General features: G+C 41.0%; 2 protein-coding genes across 11 annotated transcripts in view; one reads left to right on the top strand and one right to left on the bottom strand.

Moving 5' to 3' along the window:
• The window catches only part of R3HDM1 (R3H domain containing 1), a 132,337-nt gene extending 113,734 nt beyond the window's left edge, over positions 1-18,603 (bottom strand). For all 8 annotated transcript variants that reach the window (XM_007525021.2, XM_060178041.1, XM_060178043.1 and 5 more), the window contains exon 1: positions 18,440-18,603. The gene's annotated coding sequence lies outside the window, so the exon portion shown is untranslated. The remainder of the gene's footprint in view (positions 1-18,439) is intronic.
• A 270-nt stretch (positions 18,604-18,873) lies between these two features.
• The window catches only part of ZRANB3 (zinc finger RANBP2-type containing 3), a 177,090-nt gene continuing 169,349 nt past the window's right edge, over positions 18,874-26,614 (top strand). Inside the window, exons 1-2 of one of the 3 annotated variants that reach the window (XM_060178035.1) lie at positions 18,874-18,923; positions 19,506-19,577. Coding sequence is in view for 2 of the 3 variants with exons in the window: in XM_060178033.1 (XP_060034016.1) it covers positions 19,530-19,579 (50 nt within the window). In the remaining variant the exon portion in view is untranslated. Of the gene's footprint in view, positions 18,924-19,334; positions 19,580-19,909; positions 19,982-26,614 lie in introns of those variants that run through there. The other 2 variants (XM_060178034.1, XM_060178033.1) reach the window with 2 other exon arrangements.

Genomic DNA, 26,614 nt, shown 5'->3' with positions numbered 1-26,614 from the left:
CTAGTTCTGTCTACCATGCAAGGTCAGGGTCAGAAGTCAGCAGTACACAACCCAGAAGAGGGCCCTGATAGGAACCCAAACAAGCTGGCTATTTTGTGGATTTCCAGTCTACAGAAATGTGAAAAATAAATTACTGCTGTTTATAATTCACCCAGTCCATGGTATTTTGTTATAGCAGTACAAATGAACTAGCACTACAACAATCTCTTCTGATCTGAGGCTAAGCTTTCTGCGGTTTTGGTTACCTGCAGTCAAACAAGGTCCAGAAATAGTCTGCATATTAAGACATTTTGAAGACCAGATTCACGTAACTTTTGGTATATTATAACATCATGATTGTTCTATTTTATTATCACTGTTATTGGCTTTCATTTTATTCATTTAGTGCCTTTAAACTGTATGTTGGTAAACAGTCTATTAAAATACAAGCATTTTCATAACATTGTTAAAGTTTGAATGAACAGAAATAAAAATGAAAAGCTTTTTAAAATACTGAACTCATCCCAGGTGTATTAAAATAAAAATAGGCAACAAAAGAGGTACCAGAATTTAATATCAGCATTCCTCTAGATATTCTTACCTTGATACCTTTAACTTCAATATGAATGAGTTGGAAAAGTGGAAATTCAGCCTACACGAATTTTAGGGCTGAGATACAGTGTATGTGGCAGAGTACATGCCTTCCCATGCAGGAGGCTGAGATTGGGCCTCAGCACCACACAAGAGCTCTACAGACAACAGCACTGGAGGAGGAAGGGGAGAGGCTTAAGGGATGGCACAAATGTGCTTGTGGTGTCTCTGCTCTCAACTGCCCTCTCTAAAACTAAAGAATAACTGTTCTGCCAGCAAAACAGGAACTGATAGGTGTTGGTGAGGTCATGAAGAAAAAGGGACTCTGTCTACATTGCTGGTGGGAATGAAAACTGGTGCAGCCCCTTTGAAAGACAGTACGTAGATAGTTATTAAGTAAAAATGAAATTGTGTGGTCAGGAGATGGCACAGTGGATAAGGCAATGGACTCTCATGCATGAGGTCCCAAGTTCAATCCCTGGCAGCACATGTACCAGAGTGATGTCGGGTTCTTTCTCTCTCTTCTCCTATCTTTCTCATTAACTAGTAAATAAAGTATTAAAAAAAAAAAAAGAAAAATTAAAATTGCAGTAACACTCTTAGGCATTTACCCAAAAAACAAATACTAATCTGAAGGGACATAAGCACCCAGGTTCAATGGCTAAAGAGTGGGAGTAGCCTAAATGCCCATTGACTGATGACTGGCCTAAAAAGCTATGGGATGTATACTCTATGGATTACTACCATGCAATCAAAAAGATGACGTTGTGTCCTTCATGACAAAGTAGATGAAACTGCAAGTGATTATGCTTAGTGAAATAAGAGATAAAAGACAACTACCATACGGTCTTATTTATACATGGAATCTAGAGAACTAATACACATGAACTTGCAAAATAAAAGAAAGGAAGGGGGTTGCGTGGTAGCGCAGCAGGTTAAGCGTAAGTGTGTGAAGCGTTGCGTAAGGATTCTGATTCGAGCCCCGGCTCCCCACCTGCAGGGGGGTCACTTCACAAGCAGTGAAGCAGGTCTGCAGGTGTCTCTCTTTCTCTCTCCTCTGTCTTCCCCTCCTCCATTTCTCTCTATCCTATCCAACGACGACGGCATCAACAATAACAATAATAACTACAACAACAATAAAAAAAAAACAAGGGCGTGGTCCGGGAGGTGGCGCAGTGGATAAAGCATCAGACTCTCAAGCATGAGGGTCCTGAGTTCGATCCCCGGCAGCACATGTACCAGGGTGATGACTGGTTCTTTCTCTCTCCTCCTGTTTCTCATTAATAAATAAATAAAATCTTTAATATATATATATATATATATACACAATATTTAAAAAACAAGGGCAACAATAATACAAAAAGAAAAAGAAAAAAGAAAAGAAAGGGAAAGAGAACCCAGAAGGAAACAAATTGTTTCTAAGACTTTGTGAGAACTATGGTGGTTATCGCCGAGAGGCTGAAGGGTAGGGAACTAGATCCTGTAATCTCACAACCTTGTAGCCCACTGTTAATCATAAAAAAAAAAGAAAGAAAGAAAGAAAAAAACACCTTTCCTGTAGTCGTATCATGCATTGGCAAGGAAGGACCCAGGTGTCACATAAGAAAGAAAAAAAAAAAGAAAAAGAGAGAAAGAGAAAGAGAAAGAGAGGAAGGGAGGAGAAGGAGAAGAAAGAGAGGCCATAGCCAGGTGATGGTACCCCTGGTTGAGTGCGCACGTTACAGTGCTCAAAGGCCCAGGTTCAAACCCCTGGTCCCCACCTGCAGGGGAAAGCTGTGCAAGTGGTGAAGTAGTGTTGCAAGGGTCTCTCTGTCTCCATCCCTATCATCCCCTTTCCTCTCAACTTCTTTCTGTCTCTATCCAATAAATAAAAATAAACAAAAAATATATATTAAAAAAAATGTAAGGGAAAAAGGGGCAGGTGTAGAAAGCATAATGGTTATGGAAAGAGACTCTCATGCCCGAGGCTCCAAAGTCCCAGGTTCAATCCAAACCCCCTATTTCCACCCCCCGCCCCTGCACCATCATAAGCCAGAGCTGAGCAGTGCTCTGGCAAAAAAAAAAGAAAGAAAGAAAGAAAGGAAACAAAAGGAGAGAGTCCAGGTGGTGGTGCGCCTGGTTAAGTGCTCACATTATAGTGCACAAGAACCCATGTTTAAGTCCCTGGTCCTTGCTTGCGGTGAAGCAGGGGTGCAGGTGTCTCTCTGTCTCACTCCCTCTTTATCTCCCCTACCCCTCTTAAATTCTCTCTGTCTCCGTCTAATAATAAATAAATAACAGTAAAAAAACAAATTTATGTTTATAACGTTTCTTTAAAATGCTATTTTTTATTTTTCATTTATTTATTATTTATTATTGGATAGAAACAGAGAGAAATTGAGGGGGAGGAGATACACATTACTTGTGAAATTTCCCCCATGCAGGTGGGGACTAGGGGCTTGAACCTAGGTCCTTGCGCACTGTTATGTGAGTGCTTAACCAGATGTGCCACCACCTGGCCCCTAAAGTGCTATTTATTAAGAATTCCCATTCTGTGGGCCCCCATAGGACCTTGCCCTCAACTTGGATCAACAACAGTAGAGAATGTTCCACCCTCTGAAGGAAGGCTGGACAACATACTCTATGCTACACCTGACGAAGATGGGTCCTGATACTGGAGCAGCTTAGAACATTCCTACTCATGACCACAGAATGTGAGCTCAGATCTGCAGGGATGCAGAGGTCACATAGGCTCCTAAACTGAATATGGGCCTCAGATCACATCAAATCGATGGGGTTTACAGTCAACAATATTTATACCCCTTTCCCATATTTGGGAGCTACTCTCTTCCCTGATCTAGCTTTCTGGTCCTTTTTCCAGCCATGACATCATCTCCCCAGACAATTAACTAGGATCCACCTACATATCAGATTTCAGGCTCAATGAAAAAAACAAAAAACAACTAGTATAGCCACAGGCCCTTTGGAATATAACTAAAATAGGCCTACTAGCTACCTACAAAATGAAGACACCCCCCACACACATACACACACACTCTTCATCTGCACTACTCCAGCCTTTAGGTTCATGATTAGTCAACAACCTGTGTGCCTTTATTTTATATGTTAACTCTCTTTTCAGCCACCAGGTTCCAGATGCTAGCATGATGTCAACCAGACTTCCCTGGACAGGCAACCCCATCAATGTGTCCTGGAGCTGCAATTCCCCAGAACCCCGTCCCACTAGGGAAAGAGAGAGGCAGGCTGGAAGTATGGATCGACCAGTCAGCGCCCATGTTCAGAGGGGAAGCAATTACAGACGCTAGACCTTCCACCTTCTGCATCTCACAATGACCTTGGGTCCATACTCCCAGAGGGTTAAAGAATAGGAAAGTTATCAAGGGAGGGGAGGGGATATGAAGTTCTGGTGGTGGGAACTGCATGGAGTTGTATCCCTCTTTTTTTTTCCCTTTTTTTGGCCTCTAGGGTTATCGCTGGGGTTCAGTGCCTGCACCATGAATCCACTGCTCCTGAGGCTATGTTTTCTTCCCTTTTGCTCCCCTTGTTGTTTTATCATTGTTGTGGTTATTATTATTGTTGTCACTGATGATGTTGTTGCTGTTGAACAGGAGAAATAGAGAGAGGAGGGGAAGACAGAGAGGGGGAGAGAAAAGAGAAAGACAGACACCTGCAGATTTGTTTCACTGCTTGTGAAGCGACTCCCCTGCAGGTGGGGAGCTGGGGCTTGAACTGGGATCCTTAGCCCGGTTCTTGTGCTTAGCGCCATGTGCTCTTAACCCACTGCACTACCGCCTGACCTCCAATTGTATCCCTCTTATCCTATGGTTTTGCCAATGTTTCCTTTTTATAAATTAAAAAAAAAAAAAAAAGGAACCCTAGAAGGGAGGGGATGGGATACAGAGTTCTGGTGGTAGGGACTATATAGAAAGTACCCTCTTATCCTATGGTCTTGTCAATATTTCCATTTTATAAATAAAAATTGAAAAAAAAAAAGAATTCCCATTCTAGGACTAAGAAGACAGCATAATGGATATGCAAAGACTTTTGTGATTGACGCACCCCAAAGGTCTCAGGTCCAATCCCCAGCACTACCATATGCCAGAGCTGAGCAGTGCTCTGGTAATAAACAAAAGAATTCCAATTCGGATAATTGTATTTATAGTACAACTAGATTGGTTTGTTAAGATGCACAAAAAAAAAAAAAAAAGTCAGACTACAACAATAAAACAACAAGGGCAACAAAAGGGAATAAATAAATAAAATAAATATTTTAAAAAAAATTTAAAAAGTCAGTCTGAAAGCTACATATGAATTTTTAACATTTTAAATATTGGTCTTTATTAAATGATTCATGAATCAGACAACACCTCATCTAGCAAGAAGAAAAAAATTGTAAAAAGGGGGGTATCAAGCTGTGGCGCAGTGGTTTAAGCGCACAAAGCGCAAAGCACAAGGACAGGCGTAAGGATCCCGGTTCGAGCCCCCAGCTCCCCACCTGCGGGGGAGTCGCTTCACAGGCGGTGAAGCAGGTCTGCAGGTGTCTTTCTCTCCCCCTCTGTCTTCCCCTCCTCTCTCTATTTCTCTCTGTCCTATCCAACAACGAACAACATCAACAATGGTAATAATAATAACCACAACGAGGCTTCAACAAGGGCAACAAAAGGGGGAAAAAATGGCCTCCAGGAGCAGTGGATTCCTGGTGCAGGCACCGAGCCCAGCAATAACCCTGGAGGAAAAAAAGAAAAAAAAAAAAACTGTAAAAAGTAGTACAGGGAGTCAGGCAGCAGGTTAACCACAGGTGGCACAAAGCGCAAGGACCAGTGTAAGGATCCTGGATCGAGCCCCAGGCTCCCCATCTGCAGGGGAGTCGCTTCACAAGTGGTGAAGCAGGTCTGCAGGTGTCTTTCTCTCCCTCTCTGTCTTCCCCATCTCTCTCCATTTCTCTCTGTCTTATCCAAGAACGACGACATCAACAACAATAGTAATTACAACAATAAAACAAGGGAAACAAAAGGGAATAAACAGGTATATATTTTTATAATGTTCTAAAAAATTCATTAAAAAAAAAGTAGTACAAAATGAGGGCAGGAGAGATAGTGGCACAAGTCCTGGCACACTGGGGATGCTGTGGTACCAGAAGGAAAAGCTCTGGTGTATCTAAAGGAAAAAGTAGCCTGGAGGCCCTTTCCCAAGGAACAAAGAGAGAAGTGGCAGAGCCGGGTGGTGGTGGTGCAGTGGGTTGAACCCACACAGCGCAAAGCATAAGGATCCTGGTTTCAGCCCTGTGCTCCCTACCTGCATGGGGTTCACTTCACAGGCGGTGAAGCAGATGAAGCAGGTCTCTGTCTTCCCCTCCTCTCTCCATTCCTCTCTGTCTTATCCAACAACAACAATAAAAAAGGAAGAAAGAAAGAAAGAAAGAAAGAAAGAAAGAAAGAAAGAAAGAAAGGCAACAAAAAGGGGATAAAATTTAAAAAAAAACCTACTAAAATAAAAAATCCAAAGAGAGAAGTGGTACAAAATGACAAAATGAAGTTTTTATAGTCAGAAAGGAGGAAGGACAAGATAATTAGCAAAAGAAAAGAAAGTACTTTCAGGGAAAGTCATTTACATGAGGGGAAAGTGAGAAAGTTCTAGTATATGGATTATCTTCCTAGTGCCAACCAGGAATCTCCTGTTTTTGTTTTTTCTCCATTTTTGGGAGAGAACACAAATGAAATTAGTTTAATCAGTAAGTCTCAGTGGTATTTAGCATGAGTGACACCATTTTTGGCCTATTGTTTGCTTTAAAAACAAAACAAAACAAAACAAAAAAAAACACCTCTGCTTTTGATGAGGTTTGGACCTGAGAGAACTGATTAAAGTCAAAAGTATAAATACCACTCCCAGCTACCTTCATTCTTAGCTATTGCTTTGAAGTTCTTACAGCTTTTGCTGATTCTGTGTGATAGTTATGGGTTATTTAGTTCATGACTTCAGTTCAGGTTCACATCCTTATTATTAGGATTTATTTATTATAATTGTTTATTATTAGGATTGAGGGGATGGGTAGGGTAGAGACCAAAGCAGCACTCCAGCACATGAAAGTCCTGGGGATTGAACTCAGGACCTCATGCTCCTAAATCTAAAGCTTTATCCACTGTGCCACTACCTGGACAACAAGGTTCACATTCTTTTGATATGGTTCTCCTTGTTCTTCTCTAATATTCCAATCTGAGAGAGAGAAGTCTTTTCATTGGTGGGTAGCAGCTGCAAAAATGCCTTTGAAGCCTTTAAGAGAATACTACCTGTCAGGGGGATTAGGATTATTATGTTAATTATAAGGATAATTCCCAGTGGCTGAGGTACACTTCAGAGCTAGAATCCCTAAGATCCAAACCAATCACATTGTTCAACAATGTGAATGCATTTAACTGTACTGAGCCATACACTTAAACATGCTTCAGATGGTAAATTTTATACCACAATAAAACAGACAAACAAAAAGTTTCAATTACCCATGGTATTCAAAGATGTCTTTCTGTCACAGAATCTAAGAAATAAAGCAAAGGACAATAATACAAGGTCAAAACTTCAATGGACTGTAGTCTATGGTAGCTGACAAGAAGGAAGGAGAAGCACTAAGGGCGAATTGGGATTTAAATCTCTCTCTTCCTTAAAATATTTTATTTATTTATTACCTAATAGAGAGAGAGAAATTGAGAGTGGAAGGAGGACAGAGAGAGAGATTAAGAGACAGAGAGACATCTGCAGCCCTGCTTCCCCACTTGCGAAGCTTTCCCCCTGCAGGTAGGACCAGGGGCTTGAGCCCAGGTCCTTACACACTGTAATGCGTGTGTTTAACCAGGTGCACCACTGCCTGGCCCCTAAATCTCTCTCTCTCTTTTTAAAAGAATTTACTTCTTTATTAATGAGAAAGATAGGAGAAGACAGAAAAAGAACCAGACATCCTCTGGTACATGTGCTGCTGGGGACTGAACTCAGGACCTCATGCTTGAGAGTCTAGTGCTTTACCCATTATGCCACCTCCTGGACCACAGGATTTAAATCTCTATGAGCGACCAGGTAGTGGTGTACATGGTTGAGTGCACAAGTTACCATGTGCAAGGGTGCATGTTCATACCTGTGGTCACTACCTGCAGGGGGGAAGCTTCACAAGTGGTGAAGTCGTGTTGCAAGTGTCTATGTTCTTCTCTTTTTAAAAAAATTTCTTTTATATTATCTTTATTTATTTATTGGACAGCCAGAAATTGAGAGGGAAGGAGGTGACAGAAAGGAAGAGAAACCTGCAACACTGCCTCACCACTCACAAAGCTTTCCTCCTACAGGTGGGGAGCCAGGGGCTCAAACCTCAGTGCTTGTGCACTGTAGCACGCATGCTCAACAAGGTGCACCACCACCCAGCTCTCTACGTTCTTCTCTAACTCTCCCTCTCAGTTTCTCTCTGTCCTATCAAATAAATAAATAAATAGTATTTAAGTCCCTATGGCAGAGCAGGATGATGGTGTGGTAACAGGGTGAGATGTACTGGTATCTATCCTGGGAAAATGTGGAAATGTACCCATATGACAACAATCCTATGAATCAACATTCCATCAATAAATAATGTTGAAGCTAGGGGGATTGTAGGAGAATGAAAGCGAAGACATGAAACTGTACACACATGACAAACAGAGAAACTGGAGGGGGAAGAGACACTTCACTGTCCTGAAGCTTTCCCCCTGCAGGTGGGGACTGGGGGCTTAAACCTGGGTCCTTGTGCATAGTAACTTGTGCTGTTAACTACATGAGTCACTGCCCAGTCCCAAGAACAATAGTCTTGTACATGAATATCTTTATTTCCCAATATAATTGATACTTCAATCCCATCAGTCTTTGGCACTTATCAGGGATATCAACATATTCCAAAGAATGCAGGCACAAAAACATCAGAGTATTGTGACAAACATTTAAAGTAATCATGGCTACATCAGTGATTCTATGCTGATAATTGATCTGAATATCTTTTAATTTATTGGATAGAGACAGAGGGAAGTAGGAAATAGGTAGAAGGGGTGGGAGGGCATAGCATAATACACGAGGCTCTGAAGACCCAGGTTTAATCCCCAACGCCACTAAAAACCATAGCTGAGCTGTGCTCTGGTTTCTCTCTCTTGCTCACTCACTCTCTCTTTGAGTATCTCTCAGCAAGGGCACTCAGATGGCATGTTGGATTCATCACTGCACTCTGAGTATCTCTCTTTGTAATTGGATTCGTTTCATTGAAGATGTCTTTAAAATTTATGCGGAAAAGAGTTCTGCCAATATTTTCCTCTAAGTATCTGATAGTTTGTGGTCTAACATCCAAGTCCTTGATCCACTTGGAATTTACTTTTGTTATTTGGTGAAATTCAGTGGTTCAGTTTCATTCTTCTGCATGTTTCAACCCATTGTTTCCAACACCATTGTTGAAGAGATTCTACTTTCCCCATTTAATAGTCTGAGCCCCTTTGTCAAAGATGTCCATAGGTGTGGGGGCTCACTTCTGGTCTCTCAATTCTATTCCACTGGTCAGTGTATCTATTCATGTTCCAGAAGTATCTCTCAATAAAGTAAATAAAACATTAAAGAGAGAGAGACATACCCATAGCACTTCTTTACCACTAGTAAAGCTTTCCCTCTGCAGGTATGGACCAGGGGCTTGAACCAGTGTCCTTGTGTTTTTTAATATGTGTGCATAATCAATTGTGCCATGGCCCAGCCCCCCTGACCTGAATATCTTTATTAAGGAGAGGCTGGGCTGGGGAGACAGCATAATGGTTGTGCAAATGACTTATAAACCTGAGGCTCAGAGATCCCAGTTTCTACTATAAACCAGAGCTGAGCAGCAGCGTTCTGGGGAAAAAAAAGGGGAGGGGTTTGGGACCAGCTGGTGATGGAACAGACATGTTCCAGTGTGAAAAGACCCAGGTTCAAGACCCTGGTCCCCACCTGCAGAGGAAAAGCTTCACAAATAGTGAAACAGTGTTGTAGGTGTCTTTCTCTCTGTCTATGTTTCCCTCTTCTCTCAATTTCTCTGTGTTTCTACCCAATAAATAAAGAAATTTAGGAAGGAAGGAGGGAAGGGAAAGAGATGAGGGGAACAGAGTAGACAGATTTGAGCCCAGTTCCCATAACACTGAAGGATTAAAGGAAGGTACAGTGCTATGGTCACTTTCACTCTCTCTATCTTAAAAAAAAAAAAAAAAAAAAAAAAGGGAGTCTGGCAGTAGCCCGCAGGTGGCACAAAGCACAAGGACTGGCATAAGGATCCTGGTTCGAGCCCTTAGCTCCCCACTTGCAGGGGATTCGCTTCACAAGCGGTGAAGCAGGTCTGCAGATGTCTGTCTCCCCCTCTGTCTTCCCTCCTCTCTCCATTTTTCTCTGTCCTATCCAACAATGACATCAATAACAACAACAATAATAACTACAACAATAACACAATAAGGGCAACAAAAAGGGAAAATGAATAAAATTAAATAAAATTTTTTTAAATTGCATTCCATCTTATCATTAGTTGGCTTAAAATATAATATTTAGTTGAATAACAAGTACAAAGCCTCTTGACATAGTATTTTATAGCCATGGGAAATGAATAATATATGTGGGCCTGGAGGAAATAGCTCGATGCGTTAAAGCAGTATGTTAGTATGCCTGAGCCTCATAAGTTCAGATTCATTCCTTGGCGCTAAGCACAATACATAAAAAATTTAGACGGACAAGGGCTGGGAAGTAAAAGCACTGCAGCACTAGTAACAGAAGAATGAGATCCTGAGTTTGATCTTCAGCATCCGAAGTGCCAAAGAGCAGGTTCTCAGTAATAAATAAATCTTAAAAAGAAAAGTCATCTGTTTCAGAGAAACAAAGAATATTAAGTAATATAACAAGTTGTTACTTGGAAATGAACTAGAATACTTTCATGTAATAATGACCAACCTTTGGCTGAATTAGGAGAAATGCAAAAAGAAAAAAAAAACACCTCATTGCATATCTAGGCTGCAAAAGTAATTGAAAACAGTTAATGACCTCAGTAAAGCTCAAAAAAGTCAAATTATAATATTGTAAACCTTTAGGTGATGTCACGTGGCTGGGGAGATAGATGGCTTATGTGGGGGAGCACTGGATGCTCTAGTTCGATGTCCCATCCTGTATGTACAGGAGTGATGCCATGGCTCCCCATATGAAATAAATAAATAAATAAAATGTCCAGTTATTGCCTTTTCAACAAAAAATTCAAACTATTTTCCCTACATTGCTTTTACTGAGGTAGTAGGGGGTAGATTACAGATGGAAGTGTAAGTTAAGCAAGACATGAGAACAATCATGCCAGAGAGAGCAAACTCACTGGGTAGGGCATATGTGCCCTGCCATGCCTGCAACCAAGGTTCCAGTCTTGGCATCATCTGGAAAGAACAATGGCAGCAGGGGCAGCTCTGGTGTCTAAATGTTTGTATCTATCTGAATTAAAAGTTGGACAGCCTTATTTGGGAAACAAATTAACAATAAACTTATACTGAATTGTATGATTTGATTTTTTTAACATGCCTATATTCTTTGTAAACATGACTAGAATGTTCAGAATGAAAGATAATTTTATCTGTTTTGAAAGTACTACTCTACTGAGAAAAATCTGACACACTGTACCCGCTTTATGATAACCATCTTAGTTATCAGTTATCTCTATATGCAGGTGGAATAATAAAGATAGTACAGATTCTGTGTTTGGAGCTCAAGAGCTGCTTGTCATCATATCTCTTTGACATAAGGACTGCCCGACAAATTTACAGCATATCATTAAATATTAATAGTGACAATTTCTAACTCTAAATTGCAACAAGATACTACAAACATAACAAGTCCCAAGGTTTTTTTTTACTACTGTAACATTTTCTTGCTTTTTCTATTATTTAATTTGATAAACAGAAAGAAATTAGAGGGAAGGGGAAGAAAGAGGGAGAGAGACATCTGCAACACCGCTCCACTGCCTGCGAAGCTTTCTCCAAGCAGGTGGGGACTTGAACATGGGTCCTGGCGCATAGTAATATGTGCACTTAACCTGCTGCCAAACCCCAGCCACTGTAACATTTTCAATAGAAAAAAAATGAAACTAAATCAACTTTATTTTATTTTTAAAATTTCTTATTTTACTTCATTTTATTTGTTTTAGATAAAGAAACTGAAAGGGAAGGGAGAGATAGGGAGAAAGACATGTATACTACTTCACCCCTGCTAAAGCCCCCGCCCTCCGCAGGTCCTGTGTACTGTAACATGCTCTCCTGGGTGCACCACAGCTAGTTCCTCCACCCCCATTTTTAAAATTTTATTAGTGGCTTAGTATTGATTTACAAAACTACAAAATAACAGGGGTGTAATTCCACACAATTCCCACCCACCCCCATCTTTCTTTTTTTTTTTTTTTTAAACCAGAGCACGGCTCAGCTCTGGCATATGGTGGTGCTGGGGACTGAACCTGGGACTTCAGAGCATCTTTTGCATAGCCACTGTGTTGTCTCCCCAGCCCCTAGTTTATTTGTAAGGAATTTAAATTTACTCAAGCAAATAGGGAGGTGGCACAGTGGGTAAAGAATGAGGTCCTGAGTCCAATCCCTGACTTCACACATGCCACCATAGTGCTTTAGTTCTCCCCTCCTATTAATAAACAAATCTAAAGAAACAAAATAATCCTTGGGGGCCGGGTGGTAGTGCACCCAGTTAAGTACACACAGTGCGAAGCACAAGGACCTGTGCAAGGATCCCAGTTCCAGTCCCCCCACACACCTTGCGGGGGGGTTGTTGCTTTGCAAGTGGTGAAGCAGATCTTGCAGGTGTCTAACTTTCTCTCTACCTTTCTGTCTTCCTCTCCTCTCTTAATTTCTCTCTGTTCTATCCAACAACAACAAGAACAGGGGAAAAATTGGCTGCCAGGAGCAGTGGATTCTTAGTGCAGGCACCTAGCCCCAGCGATAACCCTGGAGGCAAGAAAGAAAAAAAAAAGAAAAATCCTCATATGGGTATAGTTAGGTATTCTCAAGTACCAATACAAGCCAATCTCCTGTGGTCTGGGAGGAGGGATAGTGGCTTAAGCATTGTACACTCAAACATGAGGTTCCCAAGTTCAATTTCTATCTAGCATTGCATATGCCAGAGTGATGCTCTAGTTCTCTGTCCCTCTCCTCTCTCGCTCATAAATAAATCTTTTTTTTAATTTTTATTTATTATTGGATAAAGACAGAAAGAAATTGAGAAGGGGAGAGGGAGTTAGAGAGGGAAAGAGACTGAGAGACACCTGCAGCCCTGCTTCACCACTTGTGAAGCTTTCCCCCTGTAGGTGGGGACCAGGAGCTTGAACCTGGGTCCTTGCACACTATAATATGAGCGCTTAACCAAATGTGCCACCGCCTGGTACTAAATAAATCTTTAAAAAATATATGTATTTTATTACTGCCTGGCAATGTTTGTCTTCTGCATTATATCTTGACAAAAAGTTTTTTTTGCTGATTTTGCCATGGCTTCACTGTTCTATGCTGGTGATTTTTAAATTTTAGTCCCCCCCCTTATATTTATTTATGAGAGGAGAGGACCAGAGCATTACTCTGGAACATGCAATTACGGGAATTAAAGTTAGAATCTCATATTTGAGGGTGCAATACTTTGATCCACTGAGCCACCTTCAACGCTGCTGAGCTGGCTTTTTTCTTTCTTTCTTTTTCTTTTAACTAGAGCATTGCTCAACTCTGGTTTATGGTGGCATGGAGGATCGAACCTGGGACTCTGGAGCCTAGGCTTGATAGTCTCTTTTCATAACCATTATGCTTTTTCTCCCACCCCTATATATATATATATGTATATATATATATATAATTTACTTAATTTTTTTAATCTTTTATTTATAAAAAAGGAAACACTGTCTAAACCACAGGATAAGTGGGGTACAACTTCACACAATTCCCACCACCAGAACTCCGTATCCCATCCCCTCCCCTGATAGCTTTCCTATTCTTTTTTTTTTAATTTTATTTATTTATTTATTTATTTATTCCTTTTGTTGCCCTTGTTGTTTTATTGTTATAGTTATTATTGATGTCATTGTTGTTGGATAGGACAGAGAGAAATGGAGAGAGGAGGGGAAGACAGAGAGGAGGAGAGAAAGACAAGACACCTGCAGACCTGCTTTACCGCCTGTGAAGTGACTCCCCTGCAGGTGGGGAGCCTGAGGCTGGAACCGGGATCCTTCCGCTGGTCCTTGTGCGTAGCGCCACCTGCAGTAAGCTTAACCTGCTGCGCTACCGCCCGACTCCCAGCTTTCCTATTCTTTAACCCTCTGGGAGTATGGACCCAAGGTCATTGTGGGTTACTTTATTTTTTTAAAAAAAGAATCTATTTACTTATTCATGAGAAAGACAAGAAGAAAGAGAAAGAACCAGATATCACACATGTGCTGCCAGGGATTGAACTCGAGACTTGATGGTTGAGAATCCAATGTTCTACCTACTGCTCCACCTCCCGGACCACTATTTTATTTACTTTATACTAACAAGAGATACATAAGCCAGAGCACTGCTCAGCTCTGGCTGATTATGGTGCCAGGTACTGAACCTGGGACTTAAGAGCCTCAGAGAGTCTTTTGCAGAACCATTATACTATCTTCCCAGCACTGGGTTGGCTTTTTTAGCTGAGAGAGAGAGAGAGAAGACACAGAACTGAAGCTCCCCCTAGTATTTCTTTCCCTAAATAAACTTTAATCTTAAGAAATTTTCTATAGCTGGAAGTTTCCTCAAGGTGTACTTAATTGTAATATATTCATTATGGAAGGGGGAAAGGGGTGTACATAGAACTTTGGTGGTAGGGTTCAGTGTGGAATCACACCTCTATAATAATCTTACATTCTCATAACTCATTATCAAATCACTAATTAAAAAAAAACACAGCTAGCTACCTTCAACCTTGGGCGGGCATTACTGTTTGAAAGATTTCACAATAAAACTTCTTTTAAAAATTATTCTATTTAAAATAATAATAAAGTGTTTTATTTATTTTAATGAAAGAGATCGAGATAAAGGCCAGACAGCTCAGCTCTCACTTATGGTGGTGCTGGGATTGAACTTGGGACCCCAGAGCCACAGGCATTAAGCACCATGCTACCTCCCCAGCCCATCAAACTATTTTAATGCTAACTTTAAATTTGTCTGTAATCTCCAAGGACACTATTATATGAAAAGACAAAGGACATTTTCATAAACTGTCTGGGATAAAGGAACAGAGTGTATGGTATGTTTTACAGAAATACTCAAAAATTAATGAAAATTAAAAAACAGCATTTGGGAGCAGGCTGTGGTGCCAGTTGAGTGTAGGTGTCACTAGGAGCAAGGCCCTTGGGCAACACCTGCAAGAGGGCTGCTTCACCAACAGTGAAGCAGGGCTATGGGTGTCTTTCTCTCTCCTTTTCTCCCCCTCCCCTTCTCAATTCCTTTGTCCTGTCAAAAATAGAAAGAGAACTTGGACTGGATTTGGTGTATTACACCAAAGTAAAGAACTCTAGGGCGGGAAGGAGTGTTCTGGTCCTGGAACACGATGGCAGAGGAAGATCTAGGTAGGGTGTCAGAGTGTTATGCAGAGAAATGTTACACATGTGGACTGTAAGCCATTATTCCCCCAATAAAGATATATATATATATATATATATATATATATATATATATATATATATACAGAGAGAGAGAATAGGAAAAAATGGTCTCCAGGAGTGGTAGATTCCTAGTGTAGGCACTGAGCTCCAGTGACAACTTTGGCGGTGGTGATGTGTGTGTGTGTGTGTGGGGGGGGGGGTGCATAGTGAATTGATGGCCACAATGAATTCAAATAATTTGCTTAGATTTAATTGTTCTAGAGTTCAACTGTAGCTTGTCATTAATTTGACAATAATAAAATGAAAATGCAATTGGCCCAGGGTGTGTAGCACTGGACACACAAAAATGAGATCCAGAGTTTGATCCTCAGCATCAAGTATGCCAGAGTAATTAATGCTCTGTTGTCTTCTCCCCCACCACCTTCTCTTACAAAATAAATCAATCCAGTGGTTGGGGAAGTGTTGTAGTGAATAAAACATTGGACTCTTATGCATGAGGTTCTGAGTTCAACATTTGCCAGAGTGGTGTTCTGGTTCTCTAATAAATAAATAGGGTCTCAGGAAATAGCACAATGGCTAGTTATGAACTTACAGGCATGAGGTCCTGAGTCTAATTGCATCATATGTACCAGAGTGTTGTTATGATGTTCTACTTCTCTCTCCAATGCATATGTGTGTGTGTATATATCTTTATTTTTACCACTACAATATGGAATGTATTCACTTGGGATTCCACTTGTAATGTATTTTACAAACACTGCATTTTAACTAAACATTTGTATCTTCTGTCCAATTTACTTTGTATCTTTCCTTTTATTTACTTTTTTTTTTTTTGAATACAGAGAAATTGAGAGGGCTCAGGGAGGGACAACAGGGAGAAAGACACCAGCAGCACTATATCAAGGCTTGTGAATCTTTCCCCCTGCAGGTAGGGACTGGGGTCTTGAACCTGGGTCTTTGTGCATGGTAATGTGTACTCTACTAGATGGGCCTATTACCTTTCCTTTTGAAAAATAACTATTTTAGCTGAAAATTGTATTCAGTCGCCATAAACAAAAACTTCTTATTCCTCACTAATTCTAAGGATGCAGCAAGTCTTGTGTCAAAAACAAACTCTTAATATGTATTAAGAATAACAATAGTTAATACATAATACTATGTTAACTTAATTCTAAGGGCTCTATAAACTTCATCTTTGTGCCATCTACACTTAACCCGCTGCGCTTGTGCCGGACCCCATAAACTTCATCTTTAACTCTCACGACTCTATGAAATAAGCAGTAGCATCCCATTTTACAGGTAAGAAAAGTGAATAGAAGCTCACAGAGGATTCCCGGTTAGAGAATGCAGAAGCCTCCTGTATTTTCAAGTCTTTATGTCTGTATAGCACACAAGATCTGAACGCATCAAGTGTATATTGCATTAACTACAAGTTTTAGAATATATTGTGCAGGGCTTTTGAAGACAGCCTACTGCTAATATAAAAGACCTTCATGCCTGAGACTCCAAAGTCCCAGGTTCAGTCCCCAGCATCTCCATAAACCAGAGATGATCAGTACTCTTGTTTTTTTTTCTCTCTTTCAAATAAATTCTTAAATAGTAGTATCTATTGTGTATACAGCATGTACTATGGTTATCTTGGGGGGAGGGTCTAAGAACTCTCAGGATTATGTTTAAAAGTTTAATATACATTCAAATTTCTTATAGGTCATGAATATAACCCTCAAATTTATTTTAGGCCCTGGTAAAATCTGCAGAGATGTTATTTGTCATGGAATATGAAAGCTCAGCAAGTCAGTATAGTTTTTTCAGATTATGAAGAAATGGCTTCACACAGTCTTCAGAAATTGGATTTATTCTGGTAACCTCAGAAATGGACCTATGACTCTTATAATTGATTACAGACTGGCCTACAACAAATTATAGAATCTAATGTCATTAAAGAATTTAATGACTTTCATCTCTAGGTAAGAAAGCAAGGCATGAAGAGGTGAACCAAAGACTCACTTTCAAACACCACACAATATGCCAAATTTTTGTGGCATGTCCAGTTCTAAACATACAAGTAACAAGTAGACTAAATAATATGTAGACCTTACTTTTTCAAATATCTAAGTAAGTGGGCTTCCAGGTCCCTTCCAGTACCCCAAAGTTTGTTGTTTTATATCAAATATCCTAAATAGATGAGCTTCCAGGTCTTTTTCAGTACCCCAAAGTTTGTTGTTTTATAACCCCTAGCAAGGGGTTTCTTCAGAATTATAATTAAGCAAATTATCACCCTGAATAAACATTAGGAAAAAATTTTTTTCTATTAGACAAGCCTTAAAATTTTGAAAAGCACCTCTTCACCTGTCAGCTGATCTGCTATCCCAAGACAATTACACATGGGGACATGATAACCTTAAGAAACTGAAGCTATATACCAAACCTCTAAGATCAGAGGAACTCTTCTCTGCACCTAATTGCAAAAGAGAGAGAAAGGGAAAGAGCGAAAATAACAAAACTTCCATGAATGGGAGGACGACAGCCCAAGTCTCAACCACCATGTGTGTAAATCTGGTCCCCCTAAATCGGTGGCACTGACAGTCATTCAACTTTTTCTTTTTCCTTCTTTTTCTTTCCCCCAATATTCCCACTGTGCTTTTTCAGGTACCACACGAGAGAAGCACCCACATTTCACCATCCGGTCGGAACGCCCAGCTCCCCTGCCAGGCGGGGGGCCCGCGAGGTGGCCCGGGGCACAGGCGCCCGTCACCCGCCACCCGCCACCCGCTCCGGGCAGGCCTGCCGCGGCAGCTCCCTCGGTCTCAGGAGCTGCGAGGGCAGAGCAGCAGCAGCTATGGCAGGGACTCGGGAACTTTTCCCCTGCCTCCTCCTCTAGGCCTCGAGGGGCTTTTAGCGTTTCACATGGCCCTCGGCTGGGGGAGGTGGGCACACGGTGGAGGAGGCTGCAGCTGCAGCCGCGGCCACGGGCCGGGCGAGTCGGAGGTCCCTCGGAATCCAACCTCCCCGCGGGCCGCCAGGCGGGCGGGGTAGCAGCAATAGCAGCAGCGGCAGCAGCTCAGCGAGCCCCGGCTGAAGCGACGACTGCTCGGCGGGGAAGGCCACCTTCCCACACACATCTCGCCCCCTGCCTGCCTCCTTCTCCGTTAGCGCTACCGGCTGGCGGGCGGGGGAGGGGAGGCGGCGCGTTATTCCTGGGGAGCTGGGGGGGGCATCTCTTACCCGCGTTACAGAGGAAGAGGTGGAGGAGGAGGCGGTTGGAGCGCGGCGCAGCGGGACGACGGCAGGGCTGGGTGGGTGCAAGTAAGTGGCTCACGAAAGGGAATTAACCCCATCACCAGCCCGGACACCGGCTCCGGCGGCAGCCGCGGCTGGCAGAATCCCGCCCCTTCCCACCACGCATTGTCTCCGCCCCTTCGTTCTCTTTGAGGGGGCAGCCAACCAATCATAGGCGGCCTACCCTCGGAGTGACAGGAAGGTTACCCAATCATATCTAAGATTACGGCCTTCTCTCCACCCCTCGATCTCCTCCCGAGCCGCGGGAGAGCCTAGACAACTCTTCCTCCACCCTCTAGGAAAAAGAACCAATCGGCGTTAAGTAACCGCCCTTGAAGGACGTAAAGGACAACCAATGATGAAACGAAAAGGACAGCCATTTTGCCCACTTGTTAAGGAGCCACCTTTTCCCACGAGTTAAGAGCCTGAGGTAGGAGAGTTTGGAGAGTTTGAACTGACCTAGAGATATTGGAAAGACAGACCGTATTTCCTCAAGAAGTTTTATAGTGATGTATAGGAGTGAAAGAAAAATGTCGTCCTCCGTGAGGGGTGAGGGCGGAGGGTGGATGAATACTGCTTGAAGATTTGTCCCTTCCCCTTAGCAGTAACGGGTTCTAAGTCGAACACCTTGTTTCTTCCAGCCTCAGTGGGAGGTGGGGCGATTGTCGCTTTTAGACCTGGACGGGACTACAATTCCCAGCGTCCTATGTTCCCACCGAAGTTCTTTCCTTCATTTACTTACCGCGAAGCCTAATGGGAACTGTAGTTCTTGGGAAATAGCCCTACAGCGTTGTTGACCAATGAGAAGGGACAAACTTTTGAATGATTTGGAGTTGGGGCGGGGAACTAGTTTAGCAAAGCTATTTTCCCACACACACAACCCCTTGCCGCCTCCTTTACCACAGTAGAGAGCAGATTTGCAAGGATACTCCTAAGAGTTTTCTCAGAACATAGTACGGCTTTTAAATTCTTAGCATATGAATTCTCTTACTTTCACTTTGTTCCTTTGAAGTCACTTCCGCCTTGTGGCCAACACATGTCAAATCTGTGGCGGGAGTTGGAGTTTCTGCTGCAAATACACCAGGTGTGGCGGTCCGGGCGTGGCGTGGCGGTTCAGACTGATTTCTTAGGATAAAGATAAGAAATTGAATGGAATTTAGTTGCATTTTAAGAAAATGTGGGTGAGATCGGATGGGTTAGCTCCCAACTCCATAACATCATTCTCCATCTCTGGGTTTCAACCCTGGAGTAACATCTTAACTAATTTCATGAATGTATTTGTGGGAGGTTTCTTTTCTTGCTTTTTTTAGCCAGATGACTGCTCAACTCTGGTGTATGGTGGGCCTAGGGATTGAAACTGGGGCCAAAGAGTCTCTAGAATGGAAGGTTTTTTTGTTTTGCTTGCTATCTTTCCAGCCTTTGAATGGTTCACCACTGAGCCTGAAGCATGACTGCTTGTCCTCTGACTAAAAGTACTGAGGTTAAGAGGTAACTTCCTTCCATTTGCATAAAATTTAAAAAGAAAGACTATTTTAAAGGAGACACACTAATGAAGGGCTCAGAACTGATATCCAAGAATGTTCTCATTTTTTTTAAAGTAAAGTACACATTAAACAAATGTTGAGAGGATGACAACTATAATATAGTAATATATGAGTCATCATAATAAAGACTTTGGAGCCCACATCTGCCAAACTCAGTACACTAGGCCTTGGTTTATCCCCTTACCAGGATGTGAGGCTAACTACGTTTACTGTTGGACTGTTTTAGGTAGAGGAGATAGAGAAAAATAATAATAATAATAAGATCTAATTTTGTCACACCTGGTTGCTTTCTTTCTTAAACTCATTTTTTTATTGTCTTTTTGTTGCCTTTTGTTTTTTATTGTTGTAGTTATTGTTATTTATTTTTTTTAATTTTTTATTATTATCTTTATTTACTTATTGGATAGAGACAGCCAGAAATTGAGAGAGAAGGAGGAGATAGAGAGGGAGGGACACAAAGAGTTACCTACATCCCTGCTTCACCACTTGTGAAGCTTTCCCCTGCAGGTGGGGACCCGGGGCTTGAACCAGGGTCCTTGTGCACTGTAACATGTGCACTCAACCAGGTGCGCTATCGCCTGGCCCCTCTTAAACTCATTTCTATCATTTGAATTAGATTTTTTTCTCAATTAAATCCTTAGTTTACATATGGTGTAAATGAGACTTCATCTTATATATTATGAAAATATCTAGTGAGCACTTAAACTGTACTAATCACTCTACCAGACTTTGGAGATAAAACAATGCCAAAGGAAGACAAGATTTTTTTTCTTTGATTCGCCAAAGTAGTGAAGACAGAAACCAAATGCAGTTAATAGTAAGATTACTTTTATGTCATCTTTATTTGTCATGCTTTGAGCACTTATTCTGTTTCCTTTCCCTGTGTATTAAATAAATGTTTTCCTTTTCTTGGATGGGGGAGTATCTTGGGAAGTACTAGTTAGTCTTTGTCCAATGTGTATTTGTATTGTTTATGTGTTTAATAGATTACTAGTTTCATGGTGCAATCCTTCTAGATGTAGGAATGTAACTATAACTTTCAACTAATGTTGTTGATCTATCAGATAATGTGTTGTGTCTTTGTTTTTTAATGCAGCTAAAATTTCCAATATATTTTAGCAGTACCGTCTTCTATAAATGCTTGGTTTACTTATCATGTACCCTTCCAGTAGTATTAATAATGATGAGGGAGCCAGAGAGTGGCTTACATAATAGAGTACACAGGTCACTCACCTTATCAAAAGACCAGAATTCGAGTCCTGGGCCACCACACTGGAGGGAGCTGGGATAGTGGGGGAGGAGCTTCACAAGCAGTGAAGCACCAAGGTGCCTCCTTCCCCAACCCCAACACTCCTCTTATCAAAAGAAGTTTTTTTTAAAAAAAAAGCCTACAAGGTCAGTGGAGTCAAGCAAGCATTGAGCCCCAGTCATAACTCTGGTGAAATAATAATAGTAACAAAGACATTATGTTCATTGTTATCTGAACCAGGAGCAGTGGTTAATGTCTTTTAAAAAGTATTTTATTTTTAAATATTTTATTTATTTATTCACTAATGAGAAAGATAGGAGAGAGAAAGAACCAGACATCATTCTGGTACTTGTGCTTCCAGGGATCGAATTCAGGACTTCATGCTTGAGAATCTAATGGTTTATCCACTGCACCGCCTCCCTGATCACTATTTCAATTTTTAATTATAGAGAAAAAAGGACTGTTTAATTCTGGCTTATTGATTTATGCTGATGCAGGGAACTGAACCTAGGACTTCAGAGTCCAGGCACAAGACTGTTTGCATAGTCATTTTGTTATCTTCCTCTATCCCAAGTTTAGTGTAAGTATATTTATATTCTCTCTGCTACATTTTGCTTTTTGTGTGTGTGTGTGTGTGTGTGTGTTTTAAATGTCTATTTTGTTTTTCTACCAGGATTATTTTGGCGCTCAATGTCTGGATGACTCCATCAATGTTCCCGTTGGCCATATTTTTTCCTTTTTCTCTTTTTGATAGAGGATGAGAGAGAGTGGGGGTAGATAGCATAATGGTTATGCAGAGACTCACTCTCATGCCTAAGGCTCCAAAGTTCCAGATTCAATCCCCCATAGCACCATAAGCCAGAGCTCTGTTTTTTTTGTTTTTTGTTTTAAATCAGCTTAAAGGATGAGAAAGAGAGAGAGAGAGAGATCTGCAGCAGCACTCCACTATTTTTGAAGCTTCCCCTCTTGCAGGTTGGGACTCAGGACTGGAACTTGGATCCTTGAACTTGGTAAAGTGTGCACTCTACTGGGTATGGCAGCACCCAGCTGCTCAGCATGTATTGTTACTTGACTTACTTTATTTTTTATTTTATTTTACCAGAGCACTGCTTAGCTCTGGTTTATGATGGTGTTAGGTATTAAACCTGGAAACTCAGAGCCTCTGGCATGAAAGTCTTTTGCATAGCTGTTACATTGTCTATCCATCCAGTCCATTACTTGAAACTAAGACTAAATAGAGTTAAATAAGATGTTAAGTTTCTTCTCAATTAATTTTGGAGCTATGAATTTTATCTAGGTCCCTCTCACTCCAAAGTTATTAGCCACTCTACTTCCTGCTTCTCAGTTATTTGTTATACCCTAAAGAGGTATCAGACACAAAAGAACTTTAAAATCCCATCCCAAGTTTCTAGAGCCAATGGAAGCAGTCACTTTCTTTTTCAAACTACCCACTGTCATATACATAATATATACTCAATATATTAAAAAGAACATGAAAATATGAAAAAATAAATAAGGATCTTTCAGTAATCCTGTTACCCAAATATATCACTTGGTGGTATGTAAGGAGTAAATAGCCTTATAGATTGCTTTTTTATAAGTACACACATATGTATGAATGGTTTCCTACTGTTTAGGTCATCTGAAAACTTTTTGATTTATTGATAACCTATAGATATCACTGAATCACTGTCAGTGATTGTTTTTTGATAGCTACTTGTTGGTATCTTCTAATTCTGCTTTTAAAAACCCCTTCTGTTTCATTTGGTTTAAATCCCCCCTGCTTAACACTGCATTCTATTTACATAACCACTGTATTCTATTTACATAACCACTGCCGTCTATTTACATAAATCACTTTTACATTTACATAAAGCACCACCTTCCCTCCAGGGCATTGGTGGTTTAGTGGTAGAATTCTCACCTGCTCCACCCCCTCTCCTTGTCACACCCTGATTTTCACCAGTCACTTTTCTCTCCACCCTCTCTGCGTCACATCCTGTTCACACCCTACTTGGGAAGTATATATAAAGACAACATTGTTTGTTTTAGTTGTTAGTTTAGCTTAGCTTGGTATAGAATGCGCTACGTCCTGCATGAATAAAGAGATACTGCCTACAGCTCAACCATGAGTCCCTTGGTCATCTGTCTCCCGTCAGTGAAGCTCAGCCTGACACTACTAGTATTTCATTATATGTCTGTAATACAATCAACTACGATCTGATAGTTATATTATTTTTAAATTATTTATTTATGATTATTATTATTATTTGCCTCAAGGGTTATCACTGGGGCTTGGTGCCTACACTATGAATCCAGTGCTCCTGGTGGCCATTTTTACTATTTTGTTGCCATTGTTATTGTTATTGCTATTGTTGGATAGGACAGAGAGATGGGGAAGACAGGAGAAGAGAAAGACCGGGCTCGGGCGGTAGTGCAATAGCGCTGTGGGATAAGTGCACATGGCGCTAAGTACAAAGACCCCTGAAGGATCCCAGTTCGACCCCGCAGCTCCCCACCTGCAGGTGAGTCCCTTCACAGGCGGTGAAGCAGGTCTGCAGGTGTCTATCTTTCTCTCCCCCTCTCTGTCTTCCCTTCCTCTCTCCATTTCTCCCTGTCCTATTCAACAATGAGGACATCAATAAAACAACAAGGGCAACAAAAGGGAAAAAGTTATTAAAAAAAGAAAGATAAAGACAGATACCTGCAGACCTGCTTCACAGCTTGGAAAGCGACCCTCTTGCAGGTGGGGAGCTGGGGACAAGAACCAGGATCCTTGAGCATTCCTTGTGCTTCCCACCATGTGCACTAAACTTGCTGGCTACTACCCGCCCCCCTACATTATTATTTTTATGAACTTTTTCAAATATTTATTTATACAATATATGTTCCATGTTAACATTCAAATCTATTTTGTTGAATACCTAAAAATTTTTTTGTTTTCAGGGGATGGGGGAGATAGCATAATGGTTATTTAAACAGACTCTCCTTCCTAGGCTCCAAGGTCCCAGGTTCAGTCTCCCATACCATGATAAAGCCAAAGCTGAGTAGTGCTCTGGTAAAAACAAAAACAAGACAATACAAAGCAAAAAAAAAAAAATATATATATATATATATATATATATATATATATTCATGAACAAAATTCATTTGATGATTATTTTATTTTGATTTTTTATTTATAAAAAGGAAACACTGACAAAACCATAGGATAAGAGGGGTACAACTCCACACAGTTCCCACCACCAGAACTCCGTATCCCATCCCCTCCCCTGATAGCTTTCCTATTCTTTAACCCTCTGGGAGTATGGACCAAAGGTCATTGTGGGATGCAGTAGATGGAAGGTCTGGCTTCTGTAATTGCTTCCCTGCTGAACATGGGTGTTGATAGGTCAATTCATACTCCCAGCCTGCCTTTCTCTTTCCCTAGTGGGGAAGGGCTCTGGGGAAGTGGAGTTCCAGGACACATTGGTGGGATTGTCTGTCCAGGGAAGTCTGTTTGGCATCCTGCTAGCATCTGGAACCTGGTGTTTGAAAAGAGAGTTAACATACAAAGCCAATCATGGACCTAAAGGCTGGAATAGTGCAGATGAAGAGTTGGGGGGGCGGTCCTCCATTTTGTAGATAGCTAGTATGCATATTTTAGTTATATTCCAAAGGGCCTGTGGCTATACTGTTTTGTTTTTTTTCCTTTCTTCCCCTGAGCCTGAAATCTGATATGCATTTGTTTTTTTAATCAGAGTCCTGCACAGTCCTGGCTTTTGGTGGTGCTGGGGTTGAACCTGGTACCTTTGAGGCCTCAAACATGAAAGACATTTTGCATTACCATAGTGCTATTTTCCCAGTAACTCTATTGATGATTAATTTAAATTATGTATTTTTTCATTTCTTCTCTCTCTCTTTTTTTTTTTTCCCACCAGAGCACTACTAAGCGTTGGCTTATGGTGGTGCAGTGGCTTATGGTAGTGCAAAGGACTGAACCAGGGATGTTAGAGCCTCAGGCCTGAGAGTCATAACCATTATATAATCTTCCCCTGCTCTCTTTTTTCTTTAATTTCTTTTTTCCTTTTTGACTTTCTTTCTTTCTTCTTCTTCTTCTTCTTTTTTTGCTACCAGGACTTTGCTGTCATTGCATACTTAAACAATTCCACTGGAAAATTCTTGTTTTTCTTTTTAAGATAGAAAAGGAGAGACACCACAGCACTGCTGACAAATAGTGAAGCTTTTCCTTGACATGGTGCTCCCATGTGGTGACCAGGGACTTAAGCCTGTGTTCTCTTTCATTATAAAATGTATGCTTTACCAAATGAACTACCTCTCTAACATCTTACACTTTTCACTTTTTACTTGATTTCTGATAATTATTTTTTCCTCCAGGGTTATTGCTGGGTGCCTACATGGTGAATCCACTGCTCCTAGAGGCCATTTTTCCCATTTTGTTGCCCTTGTTGTAGTTGTTATTGGATAGGACAGAGAGAAATGAAGAAAAGAGGGGAAGACAGAGAGGGGTAGCAACAATGACAGCATTAACAATAATAATAATAATAGCAACAATATACAACTAGGGCAACAAAAGGAAAAAAAAATGGCCTCCAGGATCAGTGGATTCGTCGTGCAGGCACCGAGTCCCAGCAATAACCCTAGAGGCAAAAAAAAAAAAAAAAAAAATTGAAAGTACTTACTGCATTGTCTTTCTGAGGTGTTGGCTTAAAAAATACTTATTATATTTTAATTTTATATTTATTTTCCCTTTTGTTACCCTAGTTGTTTTTTATTGTTGTTGTAGTTATTGTTGTTGTTATTGATGTCATTATTGTTAGGTCAGAGAAATGGAGAGAGGAGGGGAAGACAGAGAGGGGAAGAGAAAGCCACCTGCAGACCTGCTTCACAGCCTGTGAAGGGACTCCCCTGTAGATGGGCAGCCAGGTTGGAGCACTGTTCAGCTCTGGCTTATGGTGGTGCAGAGGTTTGAACCTGGGATTTTTGGAGCCTCTGATCCTTGCACTTTGCACTACATGCGCTTAACCCGCTGCGCTACCGCCCGACTCCGTAGGTACTTCTTCTTAAATAAGTATATAAATATGTTTAAAAACCCAAATTCATCCTTTCTTGAAATTTATTCAGTTTTAGCTGGGGAGATAACATAAAGATCATGCAAAAAGAGTTTCAAGTCTGAGGCTCCAGAGTCCCAGGTTCAGTCTCAGAATTACCGTAAGTTAGAGCTGAGCAGTGCTCTGGTAAAAAATAAGTAAATAAGAAATAATATAGAACTAGTTGACTTATAACCTTCCAGTAATAATAATTGTCACATTAAACAAGAGTATGCTT

The sequence above is a fragment of the Erinaceus europaeus genome, chromosome 18 (genome assembly GCF_950295315.1).
Source record: "Erinaceus europaeus chromosome 18, mEriEur2.1, whole genome shotgun sequence".
NCBI classification, from domain to species: Eukaryota; Metazoa; Chordata; class Mammalia; order Eulipotyphla; family Erinaceidae; genus Erinaceus; species Erinaceus europaeus.
Note: the sequence above shows the minus strand (reverse complement) of the source record. Positions and strands in the feature narration are given on the sequence as shown.